This window comes from Hyperolius riggenbachi, chromosome 10, assembly GCF_040937935.1.
Source record: "Hyperolius riggenbachi isolate aHypRig1 chromosome 10, aHypRig1.pri, whole genome shotgun sequence".
NCBI lineage: Eukaryota > Metazoa > Chordata > Amphibia > Anura > Hyperoliidae > Hyperolius > Hyperolius riggenbachi.
Window position 1 is genome coordinate 92,661,602 of NC_090655.1, and position 18,182 is coordinate 92,679,783.

At 42.7% G+C, this 18,182-nt stretch overlaps 1 protein-coding gene across 1 annotated transcript in view; it reads right to left on the bottom strand.

Moving 5' to 3' along the window:
• Positions 1-3,731: 3,731 nt before the first annotated feature.
• Positions 3,732-18,182, bottom strand: part of PTEN (phosphatase and tensin homolog) — a 34,178-nt gene continuing 19,727 nt past the window's right edge. Inside the window, exons 2-4 of the mRNA XM_068258929.1 lie at positions 12,296-12,462; positions 10,350-10,581; positions 3,732-4,305 (exon numbers count right to left, since the gene is read on the bottom strand). Of these exons, the coding sequence (XP_068115030.1) occupies positions 4,124-4,305; positions 10,350-10,581; positions 12,296-12,462 (581 nt within the window). The 3' untranslated portion in view covers positions 3,732-4,123. The remainder of the gene's footprint in view (positions 4,306-10,349; positions 10,582-12,295; positions 12,463-18,182) is intronic.

The window sequence follows — 18,182 nt, forward strand, 5'->3', positions numbered from 1 at the left end:
TAACAGCTGGAGGGCCGAGTTTGCCCATGCCTGTCCTAGACCCTGAACAAGCAAGCAGCAGTTCAGGTACTCTGTTTTACTGGATGACTTATTTAAGGGTTTTGACAATACTTATGCCAGTAGATCACTAGGGCTGCCAGGCAACTAGCATGGTTTACAAGGAAATTAATATAGCAGCCTCAAGAACCCATGCAAGTTGATGTATGACTGCAAACGGACAAATTGAGGCATTCATTTTCTGACAACCTAAAAAAAACAAACCACACATCAGGATTGACTGAATACTAGGCACAATAGACTCTTTCACGCTCCAATTTTGATAAACAGACCTATAGTGCAGCAAAGCTTAAATTATTCAAGTAACATTTTCAGGTTGGTAGTCAAGCCATGGCCTTAAGGCATACTGCACTGCCATAATGTGTCAAAATTCTCTGTACTCTAAACCCAGGATAAACATCTTAACATAACTGCCAGGGGTTAAAAAAAAAAAATAAAATAAAACCAAAAACCCTTTTTAAGTCACATACATACAAAGACTAAGTGCAGTGAAGTAAAACCTTTGAGCTGAACGTCGCCCCACGTGATCAAAATGACCAAGTATCGAGAGAAATAATTGCTTGAAGACCAGTACTTAAGGCTCTGCATCCATGATGCAAACAAACCTTAGCCAGCACTCTAAAAAAGGAAAGTTCTAGCTACTGGATATACTTATATGAAAACTAGGGTAATGAAACAGAATGTGAGACATATGTGAAAATGAATATGTTAAAACTGAGTTGACGAAACAACCTACCAATAATTCTGCTCGGCCTTATGGCTAAGGGCCAGTTTCCACTGAGCTGGCGATTGCAGTGATGTGAGTATGCATCTGAATCCCCATTGCCATGCATGCCTATAGGGATGCAAATGCCTGGTTTCGGATGGCAAACTCATTGGCAAAATAGGCAAAGTCTCCCTGCTCTAATGACTTGTGGGGAAACCTGCAGCAGTGGAAATATGCCCTCAGTCTGTTAGCAACTTCCTGTGCCATCCATCTGCTCACTGGGCAATTAACATTGTGCTTGTCATTAGCAAATAAGTGAAAGTAGTTGGGACAGCTAAACAAGCAACAAGGAAGGTCACATGACTGGTTGTGAAATTACAAAACTGGCTGGTCAGAACAAGAAAATGCTTTAGCAAGCTACAGTCTAATTCAGCATTTAGTATTTTCCTGGGATTCTGCTTAACTGACAGAGCAATCTTTAGGCAAGTTTACCATGACTAGGCAGTAGGAGGGTTAGATGGAAGCCTGCTTAACCTCATTCTATGTAGTTGGCAAGATTGTGCCTTCACTCAATGCCAGGTATGGGGCCAGATATGTGCAAAAGCCTGTAATAGCACAACATTTTCAAATTTAGCCAAAGTACTAAATATAAGGCTAGATAAGTAGGGGGGGGGGGGGGGGGGAAGAAAGGAGAAAAAAACACAGACAAGTGCCTTCATCTATTAGCCTAGCAAAAGAAAAAAAAAATGAAAAAATTTTCAGACTAGCTATAAAACGTGACCTTCCATATTTTGACAGTTAAGTCATGTCTAGCACTGGCTTTTCCATCTAATTAAAAATTAATTCAAGATACTTGAATTCAAATTACAGCTTCCAATAAGTAGGTCATAGTGTACATACACTAAACCAAATGGGATTTTACACTGTCATGAAATGTATTTTCATAAAAAAATAATTTCTCAGATTTGAACTGGAGCTTGAAATTGGGAACAGTAAAAAGAAAAAAAAATAAGTCTAACTTTATTCTGCAGTCTGGTATAAAAAAACAAACAAAAAAACCCCATCTAAGGGCTGGTTCAGACGGACGCTTGCAGAGCGTTTACAGCCAGCGTTCAGGGCTTGGTGTTAAACGCTCCCATTCAAGTGAATGGGAGCGTTTGTACCAAGCTTTCAAGCGCGTTTACACGAACGCGGCGTTTGGGTCCCGATTTTCCCTGGCGTTCAAGGAGCCCCTGGAAGCTACATGTAGCTTCCAGGGGAGGTTAACCGCGACGGCTAATGTCCCCCTAGGGGAAGAAAAAACGCGACCGCATCCAAACGCACACGAACGCTGCTGAACGCGACGCCAGCAAACGCAACGCCTCCAAACGTCCGTCTGAACCAGCCCTAAATGGTGAAGTACCAGACCACAATAAAAGTGAAGATAAAACACTGCCAGTTCAGAGATCTAATATTTTAATAGATAGCAATCAAACTACATAGAATATTCGGGACACTTATATTTTTGATATACACCATCTTATATCTGTGCCGTGTTGAAACTTTTTAAAGCAACACTGACTTCATAACCATGTGTAATGTAAATTAAAACAAAACAAAAAAATATATATGTATATAAAAAAAAAAGACACTGAAGCTACTAAACATTCTTCAAGTAAAATTCCCTAACAGTTAATGACATTAAAAGTGTGCAAAACTGCAAAACTCATTGTAATAGAATGTGTAAGATCAAAAAGGTGGATCTCCTGACGGCTATGCAATTTAACAAATGCATCTCCTTTTCTTTCAGATCTGTTAACATTGCCTGTGGATATTTCCTGTGCACTGTTAAAATCGTTCATATTTCATGGGGGAACAAAATGTATAACAGAAGCTTGCAGGCAGCACTTGAAGCATTCACAGCAGTTATTGCATTTAAACAAAAAAAAATTTCAATCCTATAATTGGATATTTGGATTTAACCATTATGAGCCAAAGTCATCTTTAAGCACATTAAAGCTGATGTATAAAAACGGGTGATCAGAAAAGGTGGATGTCTGCAGAAACTAGATGTTTACAGTAGTTTTCTAACTCCAACCAGTAAATGCCAGTTGTGATCTGGTTGCAGTGGGGAACATCCCCTATCTGTGTGCAATAGCTTTCATAAACAAGCGTGAATGTTCTTAGAAAGAATCCCTTGGCACATAGTTGGCGAATAGTAAACTTGCAGCACTGGCCTTAATTACACATGGGATGGAACCACCGTTGCAATTTTCCAGAATAAAAAAGGGAGTAGAATTCCTCAACTTGTACTCAATACTTTCCAATAGATAAAATGTCATCACGGGCAGCGAGCCTTAAAACATTCATATAGACGAGACATTGCTATGTTTACGGACACATGTCACCTTGCGATTTTGTGGCCCCTCTTGTGATGTTAAGATGGTTCAATCCTGTACCTCTATAAAGAACCGCTCCCTATAGCTGCCTTTACTAGCACCATTATGAAGAAAAAGAGAAAAAAAAAAAAAAAAAAAAAAAAAAAGCACAAACAAGCAGCGACAGAGGACAATTCCTTATATGTTCAGGATTACTGTAGCAAACAAATTAAAAAAAAAAAAAAAAAAAAACGCAGGGGAAAAAAAATGAGATGGAAAATGAATACGGCTGGTAATAGATTCAGCTTTAGATTATTAACTTCTCCACTGCAGTGAATACATATAGGTACATGGAAAGAATCCTTGAACATTTCATAGCCAATTGTAAAAATCTAAACTGTTGCCACACTGGCTGTGAAGAGGCAGGAGGTGAACCAAGTATTACACAAAAGCACATTATGAAGTTAAACTGGTGACAAAAATGTTTTAAAAAGAAAAAAAAGGAGGGGAGGGGTTGAAGGTCCTATGTATACACATCTCCACTTTGGGTAAAGGGGGGGGGGGGGGGGGGGAACCAGGGTAGTAACAAAAACAAACATAAAAAACTGGAATAAAATGGGAAAGTGCCATCTTTATTTATCCTAATTAAGATTAAATGTCCTTTTGACACGAAAGGATATTATTTACATTGTTACGTAAGCTTTTCTTCTTTTTTGTAATTTACTTTTTCTTTTCTCTCCTTTTTCCTCATTCCATTGGACAACAGTGCCAAAACCCTGGTGGGTGAAACAATATTGGTCAAGGAAAAAAAAAAAAAAAAACATTGCTCCTATAACTGGTAGTCTGACAATGTAATTTGCCATTTAAAAAGGTTCTTTTTCAGTTTATTCAAGTTTGTCTTTTTTCTGTGGTTTTAATTCCCTCGATAAAAAAAAAAAAAAGAAAAAAAAAAACACAAGGAGAAAATAAAAGAAAAATGTTCAGATGTAAAATGTTCAGATGTTCAGACTTTTGTTATCTGTGTGATCTGATCTTCATCAAAAGGTTCATTCTCTGGGTCAGAGTCAGTGGTGTCAGAGTATCGATAATGATCAGGTTCATTGTCACTAACATCCGGTGTCACTGAAGTTGAGCTGCTTGCCTCTGAATTTGAAGATTCCTCTACGGTTTTAGTGATAGCTTTACCTAAACGCAAAAAAAAAAACAAAACAAAAAAAAAAAACACATGGAAAATTAATGAACAGAACCATATAAGCAATATACACTGGTTTATTTTACTTAACTATTTGACATTCCTGGACGTGAAACTCACGTCCAGGAAGCCATGTGCGCTCCTGCGCGTCCACGCGGCGGATCGCGCGCGTGCACGCGCGCGCTCCCGGCCGGCGGTTTGTTAGCCAGTGAATCGGGCAACGGTGCCCGATCACTGATTCCTCTCCCCCGCAGAAAAAGCGACAGCTTCTCTCGGAAGCTACGCTTTTTCTGCTTCCTATGTCGCTCTAAGCGTACGTGGTACGCTTAGAGTGACGTCACTGTAAACAACTCATGGCTGCCATCTTGTGGCCAAAAAGTAAACTACATCTAAATGTTAAATAAAAATAAAAATACACATATTTACAAAAAAAATACAATTTCAATCCCACCCTCCCAAAAATACCCACATAAAATGTTTAATTAAAAAAAAACAAAAAAACATTACAATATAAAAAAAAAAACACAAATATTTACCTAAGGGTCTAAACTTTTTAAATATCTATGTAAAGATGAAATATTTCTTTTTTTTTTATTATAAGCTTGTAAATAGTGATGAATGCAAAACGGAAAAAATGCACTTTTATTTCCAAATAAAATATTGTCGCCATACATTGTGATTGGGACATAATTTAAATGGTGTAATAACCGGGACAAATGGGCATATACAATACGTGGGTTTTAATTATGGAGGCATGTATTATTTTAAAACTATAATTGCCGAAAAGTGAGAAATTTGTTTCCGTTTTTTTCTTATTCTTCCTTTTAAAATGCATTTACAGTAAAGTGGCTCTTAGTAAAATGTACCCCCCAAAGAAAGCCTAATTGGTGGCGGAAAAAACAAGATATAGATCAGTTCATTGTGATAAGTAGTAATAAAGTTATAGGCTAATGAATGGGAGGTGAACATTGTTCGGATGCATGAAGCGAAAAACGACTGAATGCGAACTGGTTAATGATGAGACACTGACTTGACAATACCACACTGTACAGTAAAACCTTGGATTGCAAGTAACTTTAAGAGTGCTGCACCCTGTATGTATTTATAAAGTTTAGCCCGTTTAATGCCCCCTCATCTGTGTTCAATCACAAGTTGTAATTTGATATCTCGTGTGTCCCATGACTGCTACGGCAGAGATGGCAGATAAGCTCATTTGAAAGCACAGGGTGTTAATAGGTCTGCTTTATTCAATCAGGAAGTAGAAACAGTGCAGATTTTAGGATTTGTATCAGCTGTAACAAAGAAATGTTTTTGTTTGAAGGTTATGCTGTTGAGTATCTTTTAGAGCAGGGATGATGTTCTGAGTTAGGGTCCACTTTAATTGTACTTAATCTGAGTGTAGGGACTGTACAAGGTCCTCAAAAGTAGACAAAATGTAACTTGGTGAAGTTCCTTGTTAAAGGAACACAAAAAAGTTAGGGTTTGAGCCAACAGATAGCAATGATTCTGTTGGCTATGGCTAAAGTCTTTCACATTAGTACTTCATACAGTACTACCGTATACTCAGCTATAAGTAGAGAAATTTAGGTCAGATTTTTTTTTTTTTAAGGAAAGTAGGGGGTAGATTTATTTTCAGGTAATACCTACATTTCTTACTTATCGCCTGTATAATTAGGCTGTATAAAAGGCTCTCTGTTCCGACCACCACAATTGCTGTGAACCACGTGCTCTCCCCGGCCGCCCCGTTCTCTGATCTCCCCAGCTGCAGATAAGTAAAAGTGCCCTGCTGTCCGTCGACTCATCTGCAGCCTGTTCACCGCTCTCCCCATTCACCGTCGGTGTTGCTGGTTCACTTGTTTCTGGCCCCTTGATCACTGCTGGTGTAATGTCCTGTGATGTTGCTCCCGATTACACATTTCCCATTAGCATGTTCCTGGCCGCCCCAATCATTGTTGCACTGCTGGTGGTCTTAGCAAGTTCCGGCAAAGGGAGGAGCAGAGGATGCTTCACATGTCCAGCAGTGCAGCTATGATCGGCGCAGCAAGGCTGATGCTAATAGCGGGAATTGTATCATGAGCAACAGAGAAAGACACCAGCTGCGATCAGGGAGAGCGCTGATCAGGCAGCCAGGAACAAGTTATCCCGCAACCAGCAACACTGGCGGTAATCGGGCAGATCGGTGAGCAGGCTGTCCGGTGAGCCCACAGGCTTTTACTCATCTGCAGCTAGGACGGCTGGGGAGAGCAGTTACTGCACCGCACCGGTGAGAGCAGAGAGGTAGTGAAGGCTCCCACTAAATACTGAACTTTGTAATTAACCCCTCATGGTCTCACAGGCAAAGCTTCTTGCCCACACTGTGCTTCTGTTAATAATGTGTATTAACACAATAACAGTAGCACAGTGTGGGGAAGGTGCATGGGGATCATGAGGGGGTTAATTGCTCCAGGTATCTTGCCCCATGTACTGCATAAATAAACTCATGATGATGACACTTCAATACTTTCCTGGGTCGACTTACACTTGAGTTATCAAAAAATTCCAGCTTAAGGTGGTCAAATATATGGGTCGACTTATACACGAAGTCGACTTACATCCGAGTATATACGGTTTTAGTAAATATTTTTCTAGAATACGTTTTTGTATTGTGAAACAGATAATCTGCGTTTCCATTAATCCTTATGGGGTGATTTGCTTTTATATAAGAGTGCTTTGGATTACAAGCATGTTTTTGGAACAAAATTATGCTTGCAAACCAAGGTGCCCGGAGGAAACCCACAAAGACGGGGAGATCCCACTAACTGTGCAGATGGCTGGCATTTTAACAGGACACTCAGCACTGCAAGGCGAGAATGCTATCCACTAAGTCACTGACTTGTATGTAAAATGTTACTGCGTCCTGGATAACTCAAAATGCAGGTACATTGTACAGCGTACCATGCGATACCGAGCCACAAAAACTCTTGCACGTTATGCTAGAACTATAAGTTAAGCCTTTAAGTGAAGCTTTCAGTATACACCCAAGGGCAGTGGTTTATCCTGATCTATGGTGTGATTTCATCTGAGCAGCTTGGAAATTAACATTCCATTGCCTAATATTCCTAGAACACATGCATGTGTCAGAGGAGACGTGCCATTTTGCAACTTTGATTGTTTTAAAACAAAGAACCAGTCTGCCTTTCAGTGGCATAATCCTTCCATTTACGGTTGTGTGGGGCAACTAGCTGGCATCAGTACAGGCATTTGCTGAACTCTTCCCTTAATGTTTAAGGTGGTTGAGGAGAGACATGAATAACCAAAGTTGGATTTACTACTGATCAGATCCAGCTAATTTGTGGTGAATGGCAGGGACTCAACAGAATTGGTTCCACAACCAAGTGTTGTAACGGTGCCTATACGCCTACGTCCTGGGCAATAAGTATTCACATAGGTGTGAAGACTCAAAGCTGTGATGTACCAGACAGAGCGGTTTGAGGTTAAATCACATTTTGTGAACCAAGTAAAAACCTGCCCCTGTATGGCACTACACAGATTAAGGCGTACACGTAGCAAAAAAAAAAAGTACTAGGGAGTACTGACCCCTGGAGGGGAAAACCACTGGATCCTAATGAGGCTTCCCTAGTCCTCCTCTGCAGACACATTTCAGTGCTGGGACCCCCCAAAAAAGACCTGGTCATCAGCTTACGCAGGCGCACTAGCACCATCCCGACCGGCTGGCTTTCTTCAGACAAAGACGGACCTGGTATCATGGACCCGAATAATCCCCGAAGTCCGCGCAGGACGGTGTTAGTACGCATGTGCAGGGAGGCAACTCGTCAGGTGTCTCAGCACTGGAATGGGAGGACGTAGGATGACAGGGAAAGCCTCTTTAGGATTCAGAGGCTTCCACCCCCTCCAGAGTTCAGTATCCAGAATACTATATAGCAAAATTCACCCGTTTGCTTTAAAGAGAACCAGTCGCACGTTGGCAAGTGTTGATCAGCATCTCAAACTGAACTATTCAGGTGTCTTGTCATATTTGAGCTCTAAGCTGGTTGAAAGCACCCGATATGTACAGTTGCATCAGGATGTGGGCTCTTCTAAATGCATAACAGATATCCTGATAAAATTACATACAGATCGCACTCTTTACACTCAGCACACTGAGTGAAATGGAATACAATTTTAAAGGATTTGCGCTTTTTTATGCTACAAAAGTTCATTTCAAACGTATTCTCTAGTCGATGCTTTTGTTCACTTCCTTAAGGACATAGACAAGAAAAATGTACATAAATCCCAGACAGTTGCATACAAGTATTTTCTCATGTGACATAACACCTTGGCATGCACCAGTATATGCCAGTCTATGGTCACCCGTTGCTGGCAATAACTTTCAGTGAGATGAGCATATAAACTAGTTTCTGATATGTGGAAATCTGCAGGTTTCCACAGATAAAACTAGTCTGAAGGTTTATCTCAAAAACAGTAATAACCAGTGACAATAGAGAGCTGCATGCTGAAACCGGACTATTCCAACCTCCCTCCAGCAACAGGTTTCATTTAGGAAGTAAATCAGTGGCTAGAGGATGAAATAAGACCAGGCAAACGATTGGATAGCTGAATCGAAGCCCGTTTGGAGGCAGGGCTAACAGCTTGCTTATAACGTGGATGACCATAGCAGAGGGTGGGGGGCCGTGTAGAGTTGGAGTTGTAGAGATGGCCTGGTGTTTGTGTGTGGATGAGTTACTGATGCGCTTATTGCTGTCTGTAGTGCAGCAGTTGATACACAGTGTGAAAGGCCGTAATTATAGTGTGTTGGAGATCATGGGAAGCGCATTGTTTTCTCTCTGCACAGACATACTAGTGCATGCAAGGGTGTTTAGTCACATGAGAAAATTTTAAAAGCGCAGCAGTGTGTACAGGCCCCTAAAGGTAGTGGAGGCTGAATGAAGCATCAACTAGAGAGAAAGTGTGAACTGAACTTTTGCAGCATACAAGAGCGCAAACCCATCCAAATAGGAAAGAACCCCATGTATTATGCATTTATCTGAACTTAAGGTTTTCTGAATCCAGCTGATAGAAGAAGCATTTGGTTTTCTGTGTATTCCCGTAGGGTTGCATGCATTTCTGTGCATTGAGCTGTAAAGCGCACATCAATGCAAATGAATGGGTGTGCTTTTTAGCACATAGAAGTGCATGTTTTTTTACCCCCATTTTTGAAAAAAAATAATTTACATACGAAAACAAAGCTTTATTGCCAACTGCTACAATAAGCAAAACCTGCTTTAAAGAAGCGCTGATCCATACATCTCCGATAAGGAACTCGACCCTCAGCGGATTCTTATCCAACGATATGCATTTATTTAGATAATATATTGGCTATTACAGCATAACATGACCAGCACAACGTTTCGGTCGAGGTGCTCTTTTTCAAGTGCTCAGACCGAGTACTTGAAAAAGGGCACCTCGCCTGAAACGTTGTGCTGGTCATGTTGTGCTGTAATAGCCGATATTTGATCTAAATAAATGGATATCGTTGGATAAGAATCCACTGAGGGTCGAGTTCCTTATGGGATACGTATGGATTTGATTGAAATGGAGGATTGGTGACCCTTCCTGCCACAGGAACTCCCGGCTATATACTCATCGCCTGAAGGCCGCAGACACTTTTGCGTTGTAGTCTTGAAAGAAGCGCAGCGCAACGCACAGAAACACGCATACTTTTTTTACCATGCACTTTCACCTTTCTTTCTAACACGTGTCCTCAACTCACCCAAAGCACTGCTAGGTTTCATAATGCACGGGGCTGGGAACTTGTCTGTACACCTCTTCTTTTGCTGCTCCTTTCATAGATTTGCACTGGTACTGAGGCAAGTGAAAGGTGACCCCACTACTTCCTATAACCCCAGAGAGCAGGAAAGTGGCTCCCGTGGACCACCTCTGCAAAATGTTGGGAACTTTTCAGAAAACACACTGATGCTAACTGGCATCACATCCTCCAAAAGCAAGTCTCTACCTCAACCTGTAAAGCACACGTTACATCAATAGAAAAGAATCAGACTTACTTTGAAGTTTGGTGAGAAGTATCTGTTGGCCTTGTCTTTGTTAGCTTTATCTAAGTCGTTCTTTGTTAACGTGAGTGTGAGATATTCCTTGTCATTATCTGATCGTTCCGTGCTCTTGATACCATCAAGTTCCTGTTCTCCAAGTAATGTTCCGTTCTCTACTTTATCTGAATATTCTTCGGGACCAGGTATAAAGAAAGTGTTTATCCAGAAATGAAACATTTTTTCCTAGGAGAGAAATCCAGGAGTAATTAAAATGCAGATAAAACTGGCTTATATGCTTTAACACAAAGCTTAAAACTAGCAATGGTGAATGAGATGCTAGTTATTACAGCATATATGCAAATTGTATGCAGCCTGGATTTGGGCCAACCAATATTGGCAGAAATTGAATCGGACAGACCCTATTCCAGTTTGCAGGAAATCCAGAACTAACACCTCGTTGCCCAGCTCTAATTAGAACCTATGTTATGCTTTGTCTGCATTCCTTTAGGCTTGTGATGCGACAGGAAACTGCAATACTCAGCCATAAAAACTCGTAAGGGGTTTTTTTTTTTGGTGTGTGCTTCTATTTGATAGATTTGCTTACTAATCAGTGACATCACAGGAAGTAAGTGGAAAACAGGTTTTAACTGATCCTTTTTCTGGAACTGTAAGTGAAACTGAATACAGAACAAATTCCTGTAATCTTTTAGATTAATGCAATGTTTTTTTAACAGCCTAGCTGCTCTGTTTCAGACATTCATAGATATTGCACCAGTATACCATTCCAAAAGCTATAGAAGCTGTTCAGGGATCAATTAGCAGAAAGCGTCTCCCAAACATGTTCCAAGAACAACCCCACTTTCTCTTTTTCCTCAGGGTTCAGTTTAAACATTTGTTCCCCATCCAAGTCTTCTGATTGTTCTTCCCACGGTAGACCGTGGAAATTTTTTTTTTAAAAAGGACATAAAAGATCATACTAGCTAGGGGAGCACACGCAGACATAACTGAACTAGTTGGAGTGGCACAGTGGTAGTAGTGGCACTAATTAGGGGTGATTATAGGGGACATAAAGATAGTCCAATTAGAAGGAATAAAAGGGGATATATTGGTGAAACTAACTCCAGTCACCCTCCATCTAGTGCCACCACTATGATCCCTGCCATGCCTTCCTCATCTAGTGCCTTTATTATACAACCTCCAATCCCAACAACACTCTTCTTCCTCAAGCCCTGGTGTAGTGTCCGCTCCAATGGTCCACTGTGGTCCAGCTGTAGCCTGAGGCAACTGAGTTACCCCCATAGGCTATATTGACTCCATAGCCCAGGTGTGAACGCAGCCTAACTGCTTATATACTGTACATACTGTCACTATGCCTAGCTGAAAGAGGGTGAAATGCTTTTTTTTTGCTTTTTTTAAAGAAAATCTCACTACCGGATTCCTGTAACTCTAAAGTGCCATCATTGCTGTATACAAAATAATCAGGAATTATTACAAATCAAAAGGTCAGCCTTAAACGTAAGGCTCAGATCCCAGTTAGCAGCATGTGCTTGCAAACAGGAGGTATGTAAATATTTAATCCAGCTTGCAGCACATAGTGGCCTCCCTCGGCACTGTGCGGAACTGATAAGGCAGGCGGCTTATACTATTAATGGTATTTACAGGTGCCTCCGTTCACATTCCTTCAGAGACGTACTGCAGCCAGAAATAAAAGCAAACCCTCAGACATAACATGCTAGCTCAGAATCGATTGCAGAGTCACACAGGAAGTGCTCTGCCAGCTGAGGAATGTGCTGGGAACGTGGCAGTGTGCAGATAAACTGCACCGCAAATGCTGTTAGGCACGCCAAGCTCTGCTATTAACAATAACCAAACAGGATTCCAAATATCTGATCCATCAAGTGTAATTTCTTCACCATCTAAAGCCTGCAAGTCAGACAGACCATTGGAAAACACTAACCTTTTTCATCATCTTGTTCTGTTTGTGGAAAAATTCAACCTTTATGTCTCCACAAACAGGAAGAGGCTGCGGGAAGTCAAAATACATGTATTTCTCCTCACGTCTTGTGGGTCCTGTAGTGGATGTAAAGATCTTAACCTTCAGCTGATAAATGACAAACTGGGGATCTACAGCAGGGAAAGGGAGAGAGGCAGAGAGGAAAAAAAAAGGAACAGTTAATGACAAGCGGCGATGCAAATGTTCTAAGCGTATGAAATCAATGAAGCAGAAAGTAGAAGTATAGCCGTAAAAAGCCTCTAAAGGCTTGTAAAATTTTCTGTCAAGGAAATATGTTAAATACAGTAACATTACACCATTTTCAGATATAAAAAAGGCACTGCTCCCCTCCCCCCCCCCAAGAAATTGTCAAATAAGCAGAATAGATTTTATTCTTGCTTATACTATTCAGGGAGGGAATTAGGAGAAAACAGGTTTCTTGTCATTGTGGACAGTTTGTGAAAGGAGGAGACATTTGATAAGGAAAGTTCCAAATCATCTTATTTCTGACAGAATCTAACAGAAAGCATTCCTCACACTTTGTCCACGCAATAACTGTAAATACAGGTACAGAGTGCAGTACCCAAAGCTTTATTTTCTTTTTTAAACAAATTATTTTTACACAACCGATACATGGTTTACTCTGTAACTGCAAATGATCACTCCCACTGCATCAGATTCAGCTGCTGAAGAGATCCAGTTATTGGCTGTCAACTCGTAAGGGGAATAGCATTAACGCCACCTCCGACCCCCAGCAGGTGCAGAAATTTGGCAGCGTCAATATTAGATGTGACCCCCCCCCCCCCCCCCCCCCCATAACCAGCAGTGTTTTGGCAAGTGTTTTTACCAACTGGTAATATTTGCCTATTGCAAATGTTCAAATTCATACACAGCACATGGTTAAATGGACTTCCGCCTCTGTGTCCTGCGTCAGCTCTGCCTCTTCTCTCCACCACCTTCACCTTCGCATTTTATTGCGCTTGTTAGACTTCTAAATGCTGTCAGCACTGCGTTTCAACAATGCACTGAAACCCAGCACATTACTGTTCCCAGCAAACAGTTTGTGTATGACAAATGAGGGACCTTGCAGATGGCAGCCTGAGCTGCATTGTTGACTTACAAGGCAGCAGTAAGCTCAGGCCCTTACAGCGTGAATATCCACGGAGGCAGTTGTGGCCTCAAGACCACCAATAATGCAACATGTACAACAGATTACTGGTGGTCACCTCCTTACTGCCAGAGATATGCAGCATCTTTATCACCATCCTTATCCCTATCTCCCCTCCCACAAGGCAGTCAATTGTTCCACATCATTAAGGCTGCTTACACACCAAGACGTTACAGGCGCACGTTAGTGCGCCTGTAACGCTCCCCCAACGCACAGCAATGTAACACAAGTGGGCTGTTCACACAGCCCACGTTGCGTTACATGTAACGCTGCACGTTCTGTGCAAAGTGCAGCATGCTACGGCGTTGGAGCGGCTATAGCTGCGTTAGACTGTTTGCACATGCGCAGTGGGGGGCGGAGAGGAGGCGGGGAGAGCCAGCTACAGTAGGCGCGCACATGGCTACTTAATATTCACTGCACTGGCGGGCGCTGATTGGCCGGCGGGACCACGTGATGCGGAGTGTCTCGCTCCGCATCACGTGGTCCCGCTGGCCAATCAGCGCCACTCTGGGAGACATTATAGGACTCGAGCCGCCTAACGCGGCTCACTCTACCGTCGGCTCTTGCAGCACCATACGTTGTGTTAGGTGCACGTTATGCGACCTTAACGTGGCACCTAATGCAACGTCTTGGTGTGCAAGAAGCCTAAGGAATTGGTTGCCTGTGACCAAGGGTGTGGCTTTATGTGCTTTAAAGCGGAACTGTAGATAGAAAATGAACGCATTGTTTCACTTACCTGGGGCTTCCCAAGCCCCCAGCAGCTGTCCTGTCCCACGCCGGTCCTGCCCGAGCCTCCGTTCTCCCGCCGCTCCGTCCCATACCTCAACTTGTAAGTCGAGGCTAGCGCAGCCCTGCCAAGCTTATCCTGTCTTTCTACGCGTGGCCCGGAGGCAAAACCGAAAGTAGCTGGCGGCGGGAGAACAGAGGCTCGTCGAGAAGCGGCACGGGACAGGACGGCTGCTGGGGGCTTGGAAAAGCCCCACGTAAGTGAAGCAATGTGTTTATTTTCTATCTACAGTTCTGCTTTAAAGGACAGGACCAACAATTTATTCATCTGGCTGATTACTGCAGGAGGGGTGAGGGGGAGAGAAGGGGGGTAAGAAGAAGTAGCAGCATGTCTGGTAGTAAGGGAATTGGCCTTCACTTATCCACAAGACTTATAACAAGTGGTTATTCTGCTGTTATGCAGTTCTGCTTTACAATAATTTATGTCACTCTCAGAACTCAATGTAAAAAGGAGCAGAGAAAACACACACACATATGGTACACAAGCAGGTTTGCAATATAGTTTTAATGCATTTTTAAAAAGTAATAAAAGCATTTCAGTGGAATGATTTTCCAGTGTGGTTTACAGATCCGCTCCCAAATGTAGAACAGGATGGGCCAGTATAACGATTGACTGAAGCTCCCCACCAGCTTAAGTGCATAAAACTGAATATGAATGAGGTGGGCAGTACGCTTTTGCAAATACACCCCCCCCCCCCCCCCCCCATGCCTGGGCATTGTGCTGGAGCTTTAGCCCCTGTACTTCTCTACCCAGAGTTTAACCTAATTCCCCCTCATCTGTGTCTAATCACAAGTTGTAATTTGATCCCTCAGCTGTGACTGCTGACTGACACAGCAGAGATGCTAATTTGAAAGCACAGGATGTTAACAATATGAAAGCATGGCATTAGATGCACTGCAGATGTTTTTCTTTAAAAGTTATTATGCTGGTGCGTATTTTTTGAGCTAAGAGGAAGTTTTGAGTTCAGGTCCGCTTTAACCCCTAAAAACTGTCAGTGTGGGATGCAACTGGCAACAAAGAGGTTCAGATAAATGCTGATGCAAACAATGATACATATTTTGCAGGTGTTTGCAGATTTGCAGCAATCTGCCCAGGATTGCAGGTGCGAGAGTTGCAAATACACATTACTGCACATAGTTTAATACCAAGCAGCTAAATTTTACAAGCAGGATTCTGCTGCAAACCCGCTTCAGAACTTCTCCCTAGGTGTACCATTGATCAAGGTGAATGTACAAACGCTGGATGATTTACTTTTACTGGGAAACTGAATAGCCAAGGAGCCGAGTACGGTCTATAAACCCAGCTACAGCTGTTCAGGGGAAAGCATGATCTGAAGGGAGACATCTGTTCGTTCTTGTTTACATCCCATGCCAATCTGAATTTCATCAAATGCTCAAATGGTTCGTCCCTTTTTCTCCACAGAAAAGAAAAATGGATGAGCGACTGAGCAGATATGTTTCAGCATATGGAAAACCTGTAGGGACTAATGAATCTAGTCTCACAGTTAACTAGCGTGGCATAACTAGACAGCACTGGGACTGACAAAGAAAAATCTTCCCTGGTGTCTCCGTGGCTGCATACAGATGGGCAGTTCTAAGCCTCTACCTGCCAGATCGCACAATTTGAATATAAAGAGACCCTTCCCTATCCCAGTATTCCTTCTTTTGTCCTCACCGCCAGATAGAAATCACCTCAGATCATATAATTTTTCCTCCTTAGCTCCACTAGTTTTTGTGGCTCCAATCAGGTGAATGCTTCTCCCAATCGAGGTCCTGTGTCTTCAGTATCTAAATTGATCCAAGAAAGACCAGTAGCCTGTATTTTGCAGTTGGGAACATTGTTTAAAATTACCTAAATGGTTATGTGGCTTTCTCATCCTGGTTTTGCTGGCTCAGATCAGGGTTTGGCAGAGGTGTGCAGAGGTTTCAGAGACTATTCTTTTAATGGAGGGCGCAACAAATGGCCAGGATGTGCGCTGTGTAGCATCTTTGTGTAGGAGAACGGAGATTATCTAGAAAGCCAAACGGATCAAGGTACGACTGGGAGGTGTAGTCTGTCTAAAATCTTAGAAGCATATGAAGTTTTTACATAGAATGTGGCATACTTTCTCATAGTTCGAATCCTAAATGGATTCCTTTTATTTGTTACAGCTGCAATAGTGTCGTTATGGGGAGATTCTCCAGGAGATCTCACAAAGGATTTAGGTTAGGGGTGGGCAAGTAAAGTAGCTTTATGTTCAGTGGCGCAGAGTTTTTTTTATGAGCCCTCTTTGTGCTGTTTATACAGTTCCAAGGAGACAGTGCATAATGCCCACCCAGAACAAGGGTAAACAAGTAGTGTTTCTTCTCCTGAACCACCTAAAACATTGCCAGGATCCATCGCCGCATGTACTACTTACTATGAGAAAGAGCGTAGGAATAGAAAGTAGCAACAGCGCCCCTGTTTCGTATCGTCTACTATTCCAATAGAGCAGTGCTCTCTACTTTTTAAGTTTTTACTGTTTCATAGTATCTTCTCAATGACACATGTATTGAAGTATGCCAGAGCTAAAAATCTATGAACACTTGACCCTTTTTATCCCTTTCCTGCTCACAGAAGCCAGGAAAGTACCGTATTTTTCGGATTATAAGACACACTTTTTCTCCCCCAAAAGTGGGGAGAAAAAGTGGGTGCGTCTTATAGTCCGAATGTGGCAGTTTACCAAATCCCGGCGCTTGTATCTTTTGTACCTTAGATTAAACTAATGACGTCTGCGATGGGGAGGCAGCAGCAGTGCGATCCCAGGTGTTTCTGAGCGGCATAGCAGCTGCCGCTGTGATGAATGTAAATACCGGTACTCTTGGCAGGTATCCTGTCCGTTCCTCATCCCCGTAACAGCGCGATCCTCAGAGCTCCCAAGCGGCATAGCAGCTGCCGCTGTGATGACTGTAAATATCGGTACTCTTTGGCAGGTATCCTGTCCCTTCATCAGCCCCGTAACAGCGTCTACAGCCACACGGAGGCTTCCCCAGAGGCTTCCGTACTGTGCAGTTTACTGGCGTCCCATGTGGCTTAAGTAGTACATTTCTGCCGGGATCGTAGGGTCAGGTGATTCACAGCAAGCAGCAGCATCCCCGGACATTATAGCGGCAGCTGCTGTGACTCTTAAGAGCAATGAGGATCGCGCTGTTACAGGGCTGACGAAGGGACAGGATACCTGCCAAAGAGTACCGATATTTAGTCATCACAGCGGCAGCTGCTATGCCGCTTGGGAGCGCTGAGGATCGCGCTGTTATGGGGATGAGGAATGGACAGGATACCTGCCAAGAGTACCGGTATTTACATTCATCACAGCTGCAATGACGCTTGAGAGCTCTGACGGTCGCGCTGTAACAGAACTGAGGAAGGGACAGGATACCTACAAAGAGTACCTGTATTTCCATTCATCACAGTGGCTGCTGCTAAGTCACTCAGTAAAAACACCTGGGATCGCACTGCTGCTACCTTCCCACCGCAGACGACAGAAGCTGTCATCCAGGCTGGTGAGATCTAAAATACCATTGTAGTGATTAGTGTAGGGGGGTGGGGGATGTTGTGTAGTGTAGCTGTGGGGGGGGGGGGGGGGGGGAGAGGAGGCATCAGGAGTGAAGTGTAATGTAGTATAGTTTGTGGGGGTGTTCTGTAGGGGCAACAGGGGTTAGTGTACCTGGATAGTGTAATTTAGGCAGACATTTTAGTGGGGGGGGGGGGGGGGTAAGGTCTATAAAACACTCCTGGACCATGGATGCACCTAGATTTTTTTTTGCCTCCCCTGGTTTTGCCCTCTAAACCTAGGTGCGTCTTATAGTCCAAAAAATAAGGAATTACAACCATTATATACCGTATCACTGAGGGTTACGCTATGATCCAAACAGGTC